We start from the raw sequence: 15991 nt of genomic DNA, 5'->3' as shown, positions 1-15991 counted from the left end.
TGCTGTGGGGCAGTAGAGCTTGGCCTGCACAGGGCGGGGCTGTGGGGCGGTAGAGCTTGGCCTGCACAGGGCGGGGCTGTGGGGCGGTAGAGCTTGGCCTGCACAGTGCGGTGCTGTGGGGCAGTAGAGCTTGGCCTGCACAGTGCGGTGCTGTGGGGCAGTAGAGCTTGGCCTGCACAGTGCGGGGCTATGGGGCAGTAGAGCTTGGCCTGCACAGTGCGGTGCTGTGGGGCAGTAGAGCTTGGCCTGCACCGGGCGGTGCTGTGGGGCAGTAGAGCTTGGCCTGCACAGTGCGGGGCTGTGGGGCAGTAGAGCTTGGCCTGCACAGTGCGGGGCTATGGGGCAGTAGAGCTTGGCCTGCACTGTGCGGGGCTATGGGGCAGTAGGAGCTGGTCCCTACAAACAGATTGAGGCAGCATGGGAGGGGGAGGGGGAGGGGCAGGGGAGGTCCAGTCAGGCCGGGCGGGGGCGGGGCCCCGAGACGAGACGAGCCAACCCGCCCCGCACGAGGGTGGGTTCGATTGCATCTGGCTCCGCCATTGGCGCTCATCGGGGCCGCCCCGCGCGGACAGACCAATGAGCAGGGAGCTCTTCCGCGGAGCCACGCCCACTGCCGGTTGCTCGGTTACCGCGTCCCGGCATGAGGAGAGGCCCAGTGCCGGCCGCGAGGCTGCGGTGAGGGGCGCGCGGGGGGGGGGGTCAGGGCTCCGGGGCTCGGGGGCGAGGGGAGCGCGGGGGGGGTCTGGGCTCGGGGGCGGAGGGAGCGCGGGGGGGTCTGGGCTCGGGGGCGGAGGGAGCGCGGGGGGGGTCTGGGCTCTGGGGCGGGGGGGAGCGGGGGGGAGCGGGGTGGGGGGGGTCTGGGCTCGGGGGCGGGGTGGGGGGGTCTGGGCTCGGGGGCGGAGGGAGCGCGGGGGGGGGGGTCTGGGCTCTGGGGCGGGGGGGAGCGGGGTGGGGGGGGTCTGGGCTCGGGGGCGGGGGGAGCGCGGGGGGGGGTCTGGGCTCTGGGGCGGAGGGGAGCGGGGTGGGGGGGGTCTGGGCTCTGGGGCGGAGGGGAGCGGGGTGGGGGGGGTCTGGGCTCGGGGGCGGGAGGAGCGCGGGGGGGTCAGGGCTCTGGGCTCTGGGGCGGAGGGGAGCGGGGTGGGGGGGGTCTGGGCTCTGGGGCGGAGGGGAGCGGGGTGGGGGGGGTCTGGGCTCTGGGGCGGGGGGAGCGTGGTGGGGGGGTCTGGGCTCTGGGGCGGAGGGGAGCGGGGTGGGGGGGGTCTGGGCTCTGGGGCGGAGGGGAGCGGGGTGGGGGGGGTCTGGGCTCTGGGGCGGGGGGAGCGTGGTGGGGGGGTCTGGGCTCTGGGGCGGAGGGGAGCGGGGTGGGGGGGGTCTGGGCTCTGGGGCGGAGGGGAGCGTGGTGGGGGGGTCTGGGCTCTGGGGCGGGGGGAGCGTGGTGGGGGGGTCTGGGCTCTGGGGCGGGGAGAACATGTGGGGTGTGTCTTGAGGGGGAGTGTTTGGGGGTGGCTGGGCTGAGGGTGTGAGGGGGGTGTCCCTACAGCACAAGCAGCAGCCCGGCCTCCTGTTTTCTACATGCCAGCTGACTGCCTGTGATTCCAGCTTAGCCCAGCACTTGGCTCTGCACTGTCAGCTGCCGGGGGGGCAGCCTTGAACCAAATGGGCGTGGATGGGGGTGAAAGTGGAGGTGCTGAGCCCCAGAGCACACAGCCCGTGGGGCAGGCAATAGCTAGGGGTGCAGGGAAGAGGTGCGGTGTCCATGGAGCACCTAGGCCCGTGCGGCAGGTGATGGCTGTGACAAGCAGCATGTGAGGGTGCGTTGTGATTGGGATGTTTCTTGATAACTTGGCAGATACCCCACCAGAGCAGCCTCTACTCTGAGTAATGTGCCCTGGATCCTGAGAGCTGCTGAGGGAGCAGAATGGGGGTGCAGAGCTGAGATTCCCTTCATGAAGTGTGTGGGAACATATAGAATGGGAGGTCTGGTTTGTGTGTAGGCAGGGGCAGGGGGCCATCAGGTCCATTTCCACTCCGGGTGACCAATTTCTCTGCTTCCCCTAGTGACCGACAGAGCTGTCACTGCTGCCTGCCATGTCTCCAGCCCAGGGGCCAACCCCTGAGGTTAGTGCAGAACTGGGCCTGCGGGGAGCGGGATCCATTCACTGATTTCAGCCAATGGGGCTAAGCCATGGGGGACTGCAGCAAGGAAAGGGGAGGAGAGCAGTGCAGGGCATCGGGGTTGAACCGGCACAGGTGAAGGGGCTGGCCCGACAGGGCTGTGGCTAGAGGGGACTGGCCCTGTGCTCTCTGTCCCGTTTGTTCATTTTACTCGTGTGCTGGTATCCAGAGGTGTGGAGGCCTGGGTCTCACCTTTCCCTTTCCCCTCCCCGCAGCTGCTCACGGATCCCTATGAGAGCTTCATGCACCACCATCTCCAGTACTATGGCTACTTCAGAGGTGAGAGCACCCCAGGCACCTGGCTGCTCACCAGCCAGACATTTCACTGGGCAGCAAGCAGAGACTCAGCTGCTGGATGCCTCTAGGTTTCACTCCCCCATCCCTTTAGACTGCCCTCCTGCACTGGGCACAGCATGTGGGGGCAGCTGTGGGGAGCGGTTTGCTGTCAACTGCAGAGCTTGGCACCTTCCCTACTGCTGTATGGAACACCCCGGTCCCAAGGAGAACAAGACATCGGCTGGGTGCCAGGACCCCATAGGATTGCCAAGCCTCCCGCTTTTGCTGGGAATCTCCTGGAATTGAGTTCCATCTCCCATAAGCTCCTGAAACCAAACCGGGAAATCAGTCACTAAAAGTCCAGGGGCACTGCAGGGCTAAGGCAGGCTCCCTGCCTGCCCTGGCCCTGCCACACTCCTAAAGCAGCTGGCAGGTGCCTCCCTGTGGCCTCCATGTGTGGGAGTGCAGAGAGTCTCCATGTGCTGCCCTTGCCCCAAGTGGCAACTCCACAGCTTCTATTGGCTGGGTATTGCAGCCAAGGGGAGCTGCAGGTGTGGTGCCTGCAGGAAGGAGCAGGTCATGGGACCATATGGCTGCCTGCCTAGGGGCCACAGGGAAGGATGTGCTGGCCACTTCTGGGAACAGTGTGGGACCAGGACAGGCAGGGAACCTGCCTTAGTCCTACTGTGCTGGTGACTGGGACTTGGAACCGCCCAAGACAAGCGCTCACCCCAACTTCCTGCCCCAGCCCTGATTCTCCTCCCAGAGCCCACACCCTGTCCCATACCCCAGTCCCCTCCTGCACACAGCCCTGGGCCCCCCACATCCAAACTCCCTCCCAGAGTTTGCACCCTCACCTCCTCCTGCACCCAGCCCAGAACCTCTTCCCACCCAGAGTCCACACCCCCTCCCACACTCCAACCCTCTGCCCCATCCTGGTGAAAGTGAGTGAGGGTGGGGGACAGCTAGTATTCAGGCATCTAGTATCTGCAAGCTTTGTGCCTGTAGGGAACCATGGGACCAGGGACGACTCCTCAGTGGGACAGAGTGACTCCTCTGGCTCCCATCTGGCCTTTTCACGTTAAATGACTGAGATCCCCCGGGAGGACCCTACAGCCAATAGCCCTTCACTCCCTTGTGCTCAGGAGCAGAGTAGCTGGAAGTTAGAAGATCTGCTGCCATCCCTAGAGGGGCATGGGACCCAGGGCGACCCTCCCACAGTGCCTCAGGCATGGCGTCCAGGGAGGGGTCTCTGCAGGCCCCAGCCCATCCTCACTCCATCTCTTCCCCAAGCCTCACTCTGATCTGCCCCACCCTTTCCTGCCCCTGCTTCCCCCTCTTGCTCCTATTGAACCCCTCGCACAGGGCTCCCTCCCCCAGACCATGCCACCTCAGTGAAGCGTGGGAGACAGGCAGCGGGGCAGAGTGGAGCAGGCTACTGGGTCATTCCAACTCCCACCATCGCAGTGAGTGTGGGAGGGGGGCAACCCCTGCTGTAGCCCTGTACCAACCCCCCCAGGTAATACCCCAGGCCACCCTGGGCTCCGCTAGTCCCATCCATAGGACGATTGAGGTGGCTCTGCCTGCTGGTCCAGTCTGTCCCACCCCCGAGCGCGGAGCTGGGTCGTTCTCTGCGCACGGTGGCCAGGCTAGCTCAGCACATCCCCAGCACTGGCAGCAACGTCTCTTCCTAGATGAGGAGCAAGCAGTGGAGAACAGCTCCCCTGTGCGGCAGCTGCCCAGGCCACAGAGCTCGGACTCGCTGCTGGCACGGGAGGCCCTCCAGGAGAGCGGTGGATCAGACCTTGAGTCCCTTCAGGACAACGGGAAGAAGCTGATCTGTGAGTGAGCAATGCAGCGTGAGGAGCCAGTTTCCCATGGCCATGACAGCCATTGGCTCAGTTCTGCAGCTCAGGGCCCGCGTGAGGTTGAGAAGAGACCGTGGGGGTGGGGAGCACAGGGCCCGGAGCAAACGGCTGAGCCATGTCAGGGGGCCTAGCTGGGGGCTGAGGAGCCACCATCTCCCAGGGGTCTGAACGCCACTTTGTAGAATACGCTGCGTGTTGGGAATGGCACCTTGGCTAAGGAGTGGATGTATGAAAACGCAGCTCCCCAGGAACAGGGCTTGTTGCAAGTTGCAGCACAGTCTGTCCGAGCTGGGGGGAATGACCGGTCAGTGCGCCGCTGGGGAGGTGGCTGGTTACCCCAGGAAAGTGGAAAAGAACTTGTGTAAAATCCAGATTCTGGGGGGGTCCTGATCTCATCCCAGTACTGCGCAGTCCCCTTTTCCAGTGAGGGGCTCTTTATAAAGGGGCTCTGCAAAGTGGGGGGCAGTGGCTGGAGGGGATCCTTCCTGGGGCTGGGCATACTGAAGGCTTGGTGTTTTCTGCCTGTCTTTTACCTGTGGAGTAGATGGATCAGGGCTGTGATGTCTTGCCTCCCCTGTTTAGGAGATTTGGCTATTAACAGTCCCAGAGCACTTGTGCAGTGGTAAAGGGTTTTAATTCCAGAGCAGGCTAGTGACTTGATCCCTTTGTGGGCTGTTGGGCTTCCCAGGCTCTCAGCGAGAGGGAACCAATCCACTGTCCTTTTATGGAGAGCACAAACAAGCAAATGTAAAGCTAATGAATTCCCTGCAATGCTCCCCAGGGCAGCCGTCCAATGGGAGCTCCAGGCTTCAGTAAGAAACTACCACTAGCACGAAGGAGAATGAATAACTTTGCCCTGAAAATAAACCGAGATCAACAATTGATCAAAGCAAGGCACGAACAGTCGGTCACATCGTGCAGGTGGCTGGACACAGCCTGAACCTTTACCCACAAAGCCTTGGCCTCACCGAGACAGAGCCGCCTCCTTCTTAGCCCTAGACACTCTGCTGCCTCTCTTTGAAGCACTAAGAATGGAACGGGTTGCTCAACCCCCCCACCATCTGCTTCCCAGCCCCAAGGATCCCCTCTCAGGCAAGCTGTTTTTTCCCAATACCTGCCCAAAGCCAAGCGGCACAGTGTGGTCTGGTTGCTTAGGAGTCAGGTACGTCCAGGTGCAACTTTCCTACAGGGACTAGCAGCATGGTGCAGTTGCTTCACATACACATGAACTGGGCACCTCCCCACGAAGGTAGGGTTGCCAGATGGCTTCCCAAAGAATAACGAACACGCGGGCTAAGAATTTGTCGAGCAAAAAAAAAAAACCATTGCCACGAACACACATGCTGTGTTTAATGCTTACCTTTATTATAAACCGCTTTCATCCTACACCATCTCTATGTAAAGAGGCTTAGAAGTAATTGTGCAACTGTGCATGCTATATTCATTGTTTTCTATTCCTCTAAAGCGAAGGCTATAGAAGAATTTAGAAGAGCTCCTTTTTATCCTGCAGCTGAAATGATTGTAGAGAACTCCCAGCGCCAATCGCGCCCCGCCTTCCAGCCACTCCCCCGCCCCCGCCAGGCTTCTGTGCAATCACAGGCTCCTAGCACCAATTGTAGCCCCGCCTTCTAGCCGCTCCCCCCGCCCACGCCAGGTTCCGTCCACTGTGCAGACAGGAAAAATCAGAGAATACCGGACATTGCACGTGTCTGGTATTTTTGATCTTTTTTACCAGACAGAGAGTGCAAATACCGGACTTTCCGGTAGAATACCGGACACCTGGCCACCCTACCCGCAAGTGAGGTAAACGCAGATAGTGCAGGCGTCCCCACTGTTCGCCAAGACAACAAGCCAAAAGTGAGAGAAACCCCCTGGGAAGAGGCTCTGTTGTGTGGCTGGCTTGGCCCGTGGAGCTTTGCAGGCAGTTTGAGGAGCCAGGTGCTGTTCTCGGCTTGGTAGCTCACCGGGGTGTTGTCCCCCACTCAGCTCTGTGCTGTCTCTGCTCTCTCCATGGGACGGGCCAGGCAAAGTGGGGGTCGGCTGTTGGGTTGTGGACACGGCACGAGCCCACCTCTTTCTCACTCACCTGGCTTGTTCAGGTTGCTGTTGGCGCCTATCAGGCCCTGCTCTCCCCCCAGGGATCTCTAGCACATAGCAGGATCCGGATGGGGTTTTGTACCCCAGCTGCATGGCCGTGTCCAGGGTGAGTGGGGTCAGGGTTAGCTTTGGGCTCACGTCTGGGAGCCTCCTTCCAGCAGGGGAATTTATCATCATCTCCATCTCGAACTGCAAATCCACATGCTCTCACCCTGGGGAAACAGCCTGGGGGTCACAGATGGCTCTCTGGCTTGTAAGGCCTCGCCACTGCCCTGGCCTGGCTTGAGCCCATTGCCTTTGGGCCAATAACAGAGGCACTGCCCCCCCGCCCGTTCCCACTGGGAGCTGGCCAGGCTGTCACCTGTGGCTAGGCTGGGGGAAAGGCCGTCTGGCTAGTCCCAAGGCAAAGCTGCTTTGGATCCTATTACTGGAAGGTTCATTACAAATACGAGAGCTGAAAGCTGAGACACTAGGCGGCTGGTACCCACTGCTGGGTGCTGAGCCCAGAGCTTGCACTGTGGTGTTGTGCACGGGACTGTTCTGCAGGGCGCTGGCTGGGGCCCCAGGGACTACTGCTGCCCAAACCATAGCTAGAGCACACTGGCTTTACGGGGGCGTCCCGGCTGAAGAACACATGGAAGAGTGTAAAGCGCAGCCTTTCCCACCTAGGAGGGTTGGAGTGAACAAGCTAAACCCGGCCGCCTCCCCCAGGCCCTAGGAAGGGTGCCCCCAGCATGGGCAGGCCGTGGGAGGAGCCATGGCAGAGGATGTTCCAGTGGGCTGGGTGCTGCACTGGGATATGCTCCCTGAGGGTATGTCTACACTACAAAGTTAATTCGAACTAACGGACGTTAGTTCGAATTAACTTTGATAGGCGCTACACTAGCGCTCCGCTAGTTCGAACTAGGTAAACCTCATTGTATGAGGACTAAGCCTAGTTCGAACTTACTAGTTTGAATTAAGGGGTGTGTAGCCCCTTAATTCGAACTAGTGGGAGACTAGCCCTCCCCAGCTTTCCCTGGTGGCCACTCTGGCCAACACCAGGGAAACTCTATTGCCCCCCTCCCGGCCCCAGATCCCTTAAAGGGGCACGGGCTGGCTACGGTGCCCGTGCCAGGTGCAAGCCTGCCAGCACCCAGCTAGCAGACCCTGCACCTGGCACGGCTCGAGCCAGCCACCCGATGCCCCCCAGCCCTCCCCCTCTTCCCGGGACCAGGCTGGCGGCTCCCGGGAGCTTGCCTGGGACCACAAGAGGCGGGCACCCACCTGGGCTAGTGCGGACATCATGGACCTCGTCCACGACCTCCGCCCTAGGCACAGGAAAGTGGCCGTCTAGGGCGAGAGAGCTGCCAGCCTGGCCACCCAGGAGCAGGTGTGCATGAAAATCAAGGTGGTCCACTGAGACCCCCGACCCTGAGCCCTGAGCTTACAATGGCCGTCCTGGGTCAGACCAAAGGTCCATCTAGCCCAGTAGCCTGTCTGCCGACAGCAGCCAACCCTAGGGACCCTGGAGGGGATGGACCGAAGACAGTGACCAAGCCATTTGTCTCGTGCCATCCCTCTCCAGCCTTCCAAAACTTTGGGCAGGGACACCACTCCTACCCCCTGGCTAATACCACTCCATGGACCCAACCTCCATCACTTTATCTCACTTCTCTTTAAACTCTGTTCTAGTTGTAGCCTTCACAGCCTCCTGCAGCAAGGAGTTCCACAGGTTGACTCTTTGCTTTGTGAAGAACAACTTTCTGTTACTAGTTTGAAGTCTGCTCCCCATTCCTTTCCTTTGGTGTCCTCTAGTCCTTCTATTATGGGAACTAATGAAGAACTTTTCTTGATGCACCCTCTCCACCCCACTCATGCTTTTAGAGACCTCTATCCTGTCCCCCCTCCGTCTCCTCTTTTCTAAACTGAAAAGTCCCAGTCTCTTTAGCCTCTCTTCATATGGGACCTGTTCCAAACCTCTGATCATTTTAGTTGCCCTCCCCTCTCCCACCCTCTCTCTTCCCCTCTCCCACCTCCTTTTCCCAGTCTCCCCGAGTTTTGTTGAATAAAGAGAGATTCTATTTTTGACCACACTTTTTCTTTATTTTGTACATCAGGAAGGGGGTTAGGGAAGGGTAAGTGGAAGGAGGTGAGGGAGGAATGGGGCACGAGCCCCCGATGGGGAGGACTGAGCTGGCTCTGCGGGCTTCTGGGGATGGAAGCTCTCCTGCAGCCCCCCAATTGCCCCCTCTCCCCAGATGGCAGCCTGCGGCAAGTGCAGCCGGGCTGATGGCCGAGTGGTGTGATGTGCCCAGTGTGGGCACTCAGGGCACTCCAAGCCAGGACTGCTTTGCAAGCGGGGCACCCCTGAGAACTGTCTGTGTGGGGTGGGGGTCGGGACCCTTTAAGCGCAGCCCTCGGCTAGCCTGAGACAGCATCCCCATGCTCTAAGTCCTCCTCTGATGCCCTGCCGGCACTGCTTCCGGCCATCTTTAACCCCGGTTCAGGGTCCACTTAATGTGGACATGCTAGTTCCAATTAGCAAAACGCTAATTCGAACTAGTTTTTTAGTCTGGATCCGTTAGTTGGAATTAGCTTAGTTGGAATTAGCGCTGTAGTGTAGACGTACCCTGAGGGACCTTCTGCAAGTAGCCAAGCTAGAGCTGCCGCTGTGCAACCCGGGCGTGAGCTGTGACGGAGGTTTGGTGCTGCTCCCGCCTTGGCCGATTCAGCTGCTGGCAGCCACGTGGGGCCAGGAGTGCTGGTGAGCCTTTTCCTATCGCTGCCGATTCTCAGCTGTGCCGTGTGCATGCACCAGGGAAGCGGGGCACCAGGCCAGCCCCCAGCGCCCGCTCCTGTTCTCTTGGCAGGTTCGCTCATGCTGGAGGCGGCCCTTCTCAAGAGCAAACAGCTTCTCTTCAGCCACCTCGAGGGCCCTGGGGTGCGGCGCCTGCGGGAGCCACGGGGTCTCTTTGCTGTGCCCATCTCGCAGGGCCCCCTGCAGGCCCCCCGCTGGCCCGTGGAGTGCGAAGTCATCGAGGAGCAAATCCAGCACATCGGTAACATACTCTGTGTGTGTCACTGCCCCTGTCGGGTGTGGGGCTGCCGGGGGCTTCCATCCAGACAGGGCGTTGGGAATCAGAGCCCTCTGTGGGTCACTGCCCCTGTCCCCTATGGGGCTGCCCTCCCAGTCACAGGCTAAAGCTCGAGCCCACGACCCTCGATCTTCCCTGTCCCCCGAATCTCCCTGTTTTCGGGATGCACCCACCCGGCAGGGGCTTGTAGCCAGAACGCTCCCCTGCCTTTGGCATTGCTCCGCTCCCCTGAACAGCTCGTCTGTTTGTTGCTTCTCTTATCTGGCCCCGCTCCGTTTTTCAGGCCCTGCCAGGGCACAGGTTGCCGGAGCGCTGTGCCTGCCTCCCTGCCAGCTGGTCGGATCTAGTGCACCAGAAGCCAGATTGCTTCTCCCCCATGTGTTGGATCATTCCCCATTGGCTTATGCTGGGCTCTGTGGCACAGGGAGGCTTGGAGAGCCAGGGCTAAGCCCCAGCATTACCCAGAATTCTCTGCCTCCGCAGCAGCCCATGTAGCACTCTCCCTGCACAGAACTTTCCAGCCAGCCCTTGGGGTCTCCTGTTCTTTTGGAGGACCCAGAGTGGGCGTTTCCCCTAGGGGAGTCTGGGGGAATGACACCAGGGAAGGGTCGTGCCTCTCTCTCTGTCACTACAGGGCACAGAGGCTTGAGAGCTCGCTTCCGGAGAAAGCTTTTCTGTTGCCATCTGACCCCCCTGCAGCCATAACAGAAGCCATTCCCCTGTCTCCGCAGAGTGGGTGCCGCCTGAACCGGAGCCCTTCTACCAGCCCACAGGAAATGAGCCGGTCCCACTAATTGTGGGGCAGGCGAAAGGAACCGTGGTCTATCGCATACGCCCAGGTATGTGCACCCCCTAGCACTGGCCGATAGCCTGGGCGTGGAATCTCTCAGGGCTTTCTGGTGCAGGGCTGAGACATGCCTGGCAGGCCTCCGAGAATGCTGGCTGCAATGGTTCAGCCCCAGAGCAGGACACAAGCTCCCCACCCTCTAGTGAAACCCTCGGGGCGCAGGAGCTGAGTTACTTTTGCCTGTGAATGCTCCATCCCCTCTGCATGGGGGCTCCACCCTTGCTCTGCTTCTTCCTGCCCCTGCTCTGCTCCTTCCCACGCAGCCCCCATACATACCTCTCTGCCCCTCCTCCCCATAGCACCTCCGGCCAGCCCCAGGCTCCCCCTGAACTGTGATCAGTAGCCAGCCCTGGGCCCCGGAACAGCTGCAACTGATGGGTGCTGAGCACCCTCTATTTTTTTCCATGGGTGCTTGAGCCCCGGAGCATCCATGGAGTCGACCCCTCTGCTCGCAGTCTTGCTCTGCGCTTCCGGTGACAGATCTGCAAAATTCCCATCTCCAGCTCATGAGTCATGCAAATAACTCAGGGCCAGAGCCAAAGGCCAGTCAAGCCAAAGCTGATCAGCCCAGGTGTTAATTGGGAAATTAACACTTTAATCAGCACTCCTGTGGGTACCTCTGTCTAGGGTGGAAATTACACCAGAGCCCATGCTGGTGGAGCTATGCCAGCATAGCCGCCAAGGAGAGAAATAGCCTACCCTGACAGAAGGAATATTTCTGCCAGTGTGGGGGCACCCCTGCCCCAAACGATGTTAGCTGTGTCAGCAGAAGCCCTCTTCCCCTGGCGTTGCTGCATCCCCACAGGGTGTTGTTGACACCGCTATGTCGGGCACCTAACTACGCCCGTGTCACTGAAGTGTGCACTAAGGTGCACCATGTCTAAGTGAAGCCACCTTTGCGCACTGGTCTGGCAGCTACTCAGCTCTCAACCTAGCGCTCCAGCAGGTCATGTCCACACCCAGCCCTTCGCGGAGCAGCGCCGCCCCTGGGGCTCTTAGCGCGTCTACACAGCCAGCAGAAACCCCGCAGCAGCAAGTCTCAGAACCTGGCTCACCTGACTAACCCCAAAGTGCCGTGGTTCTAAACCCTGCAGTGTAGACGTCCCCTCTTGGCTGGAGCTGGGCTCCAGGAGCCTCCCTCCTGGACAGGTTTCACAGCCTCGCTGTGGGATCCTCTACACTGCTGGGTTTAGAACCCTGGCATGAGCCCAACGCACTGGACCCGGGCTCTGAGTCTCGCCGCCGCGGCAGGTTCTTGCGCAGACGTGCCCCTGATGCAGACACATCGGAACAGGGATGTTTCTGTGCCTGGTACGAAAGTCCCGTTTCCTGTGGCGCACGGGGCAGAGGCATGGAGGAGGGTGGTGCTGCTTGCCCACGCTCTGGCTCCATCCTGCTTCTGACGTGATACCAGCACCTCACCAGCCCGGCAGTGAGCACCAGCAGAAAGGCTGCGCCTCACGGCAGACAGACCCCTGGTCTGGGGCTTAGGACACGGGGCTCTGTTCACAGGCCTGCTGGGTGACCTCGGGCACATCGTGTTACAGCCCTGTGCCTCAGTTTCTCTGCTCCATGACTATTAGGAGTGCTCTCCAATCATGGCTTGGGGATTAGTCCAGGCTGCCCCCAGGGGAGGCAACGGGGGGGCTGTCGCATGGGGGCCTGAGGGTGAGGGGACATGAAGAGGAGGCCATAGGGGAAGCCAGAAGTTCAGCTGCAGTGGGGTATTTGCTTGGTAATGGGGGCAGCTTTGGGCACTTCCAGCACAGACGTTCCCTGCCTTGGACTGGCACCCAGAAATTTCCCCGCCCTGCGTTGGAGGGCAACAGGACTCCAAACACAGGCCAGGCTGCGAGGTGCAGGGGACGGGTGCAGCGCAGGCTGTAGGTGTGACACGGGCATCTCCTCTCCCGGCAGCGGCCAAAGGCTCCTATTTCACCTGCTCCCGCGTTGGAGGCGCACAAGGGCCCATCATGTCACGTGCCGTCAGCTTGGAAGGTCCAGAGGACATCACCCTGCTCTTTGAATCCAGGTTCGAGAGCGGGAACCTCCAGAAGGCCGTCCGAGTGTGAGTGAGAGGGCAGGGGGCAGAGGCCGTGGGGCTGTCCAAGGCAGGCAGGGCAGAGGGAGCTTTCCAGCTCAGCCAGGGTGCCCGGGGTAGGCTCTCCATGGAGGGCAGGCAAAGAGGGAGCTTGGGCGGCTGCGTTGGGTAGGATAGGGGCATGAGGGGACAGTGCCCCCAGTGGTTGCCTGCTGCATTGCTGGGAGGAGCTTTGGCAGCTGGGCCGAGGGAACAGCTACAGGGCTTGACTGGCCAGGCCTGAGCCTGGGGATCCCCTCTCCCGCAGCCTCGGAGGGAAGGAGGGGAGGCTGCACTGTGATGGCTGCTGGATTCTCTGCCCCCACCCAGGTTAGAGCAGCCAAGAAGTTGCTCTACTCTCTGCCAGCTGGTAATGGCTCCAACACCTCTGCCTCCACGTCCTGTGGGAAGGGAAGCTCATGCACTGACTGACGCAGGGAAACACAGCAGGCGGTGGAGTCTTTATGGCTGTACCATGCTGCGGACTCCCCCAGGGACAGGCGTCGGATTGCCGGGCACAGGTGAAGCTGGTATTTCCTAATGGCCTATTGCCGGACTTGCCATTTAAAGATCATCCTTTTAACGAGGCTTTTGGCATGTCATTGCATGTAACGGAACAAAGGCCTATTCCCCGCACAGACCTGCGCACTGGAGGGGGATCTACGGCCTACACAAAGAAAAGTTGGAGAGAAACCTCTGTCCTCGTGCTGGCGGGTTGCGACATGACGTGACTTTATTGCTAGAACGCAGAATGTTAACACCCAAAAGCAGAGAGAGACCAAGCAGGCTGCTCCCTCCCTCTTCCTTGCTGCAGGCTGGATCTCTGCTGACTGCCAGTCTGCACACTTCCCTACAGCTTCCCCTCGCCTGCAAGCAGGGCCGGGCAACTCCCTGAAATTGAGTGTAATAGCGTATAATTATGACACTGTTTTCACTGCCCCACTGGCCTAACTAGGGAATCCAGCTGGAGTCCAAGTATCTAGAGCCACTCCAGACGAGCCCACTAGCTGGCAGCTGATGTGCACAGAGCAGGCCTATCTGTGGCCTTTCCTGCGCTCCGCAGGCAGAAGCTGCTCCGGGTGTCTCAGAGTTTCTCTTTGCTCCTTGCAGAGGCCCGTACGAGTACGAGCTGACGCTGCGCACGGACCTGTACACCAGCAAGCACACCCAGTGGTTCTACTTCCAGGTCAGGAACACCAGGAGCGACGTCACCTACCGCTTCTCCATTGTCAACCTGATGAAGCCCAAGAGCCTGTACAGCATGGGGATGAAGCCACTCCTGTACTCGGAGCGGGACGCGCAGGAGCACGGGGTGGGCTGGCGGAGAGAGGGGAGCAACATCCGGTATTTCCGGTGCAGCTCCGAGGAGGGCCAGGCCTTGTACTGCCTGACGTGGACAGCGCGCTTCCCCCACGACCACGACACCTGCTACTTTGCCCACTTTTACCCCTACACCTTCTCGGACCTGCAGCGCTACCTGCTGGCGCTGACCAGCGACCCGGTCCGCTCACAGTACTGCAAGCTGCGCGTCCTGTGTAGCAGCCTCGCCGGCAACACCGTCTACCTCCTCACCATCACTAGCCCATCCCGCAACCCCGCCGCCATGGCCGCCAAGAGGGCTGTGGTGCTGAGCGCCAGGGTGCACCCCGGGGAGACCAACGGCTCGTGGGTGATGAGGGGCTTCCTGGACTTCATCCTGAGCGACTCTCCCGATGCTCAGCTCCTCCGCGAGCTCTTCATCTTCAAGGTGGTGCCCATGCTCAATCCAGACGGGGTGATCGTGGGGAACTACCGCTGCTCGCTGGCCGGCAGAGATCTCAACCGCAACTATCAGACCATCCTGAAGGAGTCCTTCCCCTGCATCTGGCACACCCGGAGCATGATCCAGAGGTGAGCTGCAGGGCGCTGCGCTCATTGGCCTCAGCGGGTAGCGGGGAGCAGCTACGCCACCTCTGACCAGTGCCTACACTGAGCCCTGGTCTACATGAGGACGTTATTTCAAAATAACTCCCCTTGGGTTGAATTTATAAGTGGAGCGTCCACACCACCAAGCCCATTAGTTCGAAATAACGGGCCGCTTATTGCGAAATCTGCACTCCTGCTTTTCCTGGGGAATAACGCTTGTTTTGAAATGGTTATTTTGAAATAGTGTTAGCGGCACCAGAGCATCCACACTATTTCAAAATAATGACTCCCCAGAGTAATTGGAACTAATTACTGCCCACTGCTTCCTGGGGCTCTAAGTCGAGGTAGTGCATCCACATTCACGGAGCCTGCCTCAGTCTGATTTCAAGGCTTCCCTGTAGTGGGGACACGCTATTTCAATTTTGTACAATCAGGAGTTCTTAAGTTGGATTTAGTTAGTTCAGAATAATTTCCTAGTGGAGACATGCCCTGAGATTGCCCAGTTAGGACCAAACTGCAAAGAATGGGGCAGACGATCTCCCAAACTGGTGGTTATTTCTTAGACATCGATTCACCCAGCCAGCAATAAAACAGCTTTCACAATGCCTTACCCAGAGCCAGTCCTAGGGGCAGGTGAGCCAGGTGGTTGCCCAAGGCCGCCATTTTCAAGGGGCCACCGATAGAACTGGTCTTAAGGGTAGGCCACGACCACATTTTGCCTGCCCTCCTGAACCCTCCCCCCGGGTTTCCTGGTTATTCTCCATCACTTTTTTTTTTTTTCCTTTGCTTGACAAATTTTCGTCAGGTATATTTTTTTTAACCATCTGGCAACCCTACGGGCGAGCCGGATGGTCACTCGGGGCCACCAATTGGTTAGGACCAGCCCTGATCTTACCAGTTACCCAGAAGCCAAACCACAGTTCCTGTAAAGCAGGGTTGGGGAACCTCAGGCCTGGGGACTGGATGCAGCCCCTGGCTTGCCTAGATCCAGCCCCCAAGGCTCAGGGCCCCCACCAGCATTGGAGAGCCCACACTGGCACTCCAGCACCCCTACTGTCCTATTGCAGGGCAGGAGCGTGCAAAATCTACTAGGCTGGGCCCCCCATGGCTCTAGTGCAGTGTTTCTTACACTTTTTAAGACCAAACAACACCAAACAATTTTTTTATGAGGAACTCCAAGGATTTTTTGTTGGGGGGGGGGGATGGGTCGGGGGGGGGGGGTTTACAGAGCAAAAAAAAAAAAAGTTTGCCTGCCCTTTTAAGGGCAGCCATTTTGAACTCTGTTGTTCTCCGTGGCACACCTCCGACTGCCACGGAACACAATTTAAGAAACACTGCTCTAGTGTGTGAGGGGAATGCTGGAGTGTCTTTCTCCTTTTCCGTCAGGGGTCACATCAGTGACGGGTGGTTTTTTTTGGTTTGTATTTTTTTTTTCTTTTCACTTGTGTGCAGCCCCTGACTGATGTTTCTGTGGGTGAGAGGGTGCCAACCCAAAAATGGTTCCCCAGCCTTGTTTTAAAGCAACCCAGCATTGGACTCCCACACAGACAGCCACGTCAAATACAATGGGGGCTACTGAAAATCTTGTTTGTCATAAAAAAAGTTCTGCTGATCCCAAAGAATGGGACGCATGACTCACCAGGTTCATGAATGCTTCAGAGTTTGC

At 59.4% G+C, this 15991-nt stretch overlaps 1 protein-coding gene across 10 annotated transcripts in view; it reads left to right on the top strand.

The window, feature by feature from the left end:
- Positions 1-610: 610 nt before the first annotated feature.
- AGBL2 (AGBL carboxypeptidase 2) overlaps positions 611-15991 on the top strand; it is a 31522-nt gene continuing 16141 nt past the window's right edge. For 2 of the 10 annotated variants that reach the window (XM_075928911.1, XM_075928912.1), the window contains exons 1-8: positions 615-675; positions 2059-2118; positions 2391-2454; positions 4146-4292; positions 9269-9457; positions 10225-10332; positions 12258-12408; positions 13531-14310. In XM_075928911.1, coding sequence (XP_075785026.1) covers positions 2089-2118; positions 2391-2454; positions 4146-4292; positions 9269-9457; positions 10225-10332; positions 12258-12408; positions 13531-14310 — 1469 coding nt within the window. In that variant the 5' untranslated portion in view covers positions 615-675; positions 2059-2088. Of the gene's footprint in view, positions 676-1512; positions 1812-2058; positions 2119-2390; positions 2455-4145; positions 4293-9268; positions 9458-10224; positions 10333-12257; positions 12409-13530; positions 14311-15991 lie in introns of those variants that run through there. The other 8 variants (XM_075928909.1, XM_075928907.1, XM_075928910.1 and 5 more) reach the window with 8 other exon arrangements.

This window comes from Pelodiscus sinensis, chromosome 4 (genome assembly GCF_049634645.1).
Source record: "Pelodiscus sinensis isolate JC-2024 chromosome 4, ASM4963464v1, whole genome shotgun sequence".
Lineage (NCBI taxonomy): Eukaryota > Metazoa > Chordata > Testudines > Trionychidae > Pelodiscus > Pelodiscus sinensis.
Note: the sequence above shows the minus strand (reverse complement) of the source record. Positions and strands in the feature narration are given on the sequence as shown.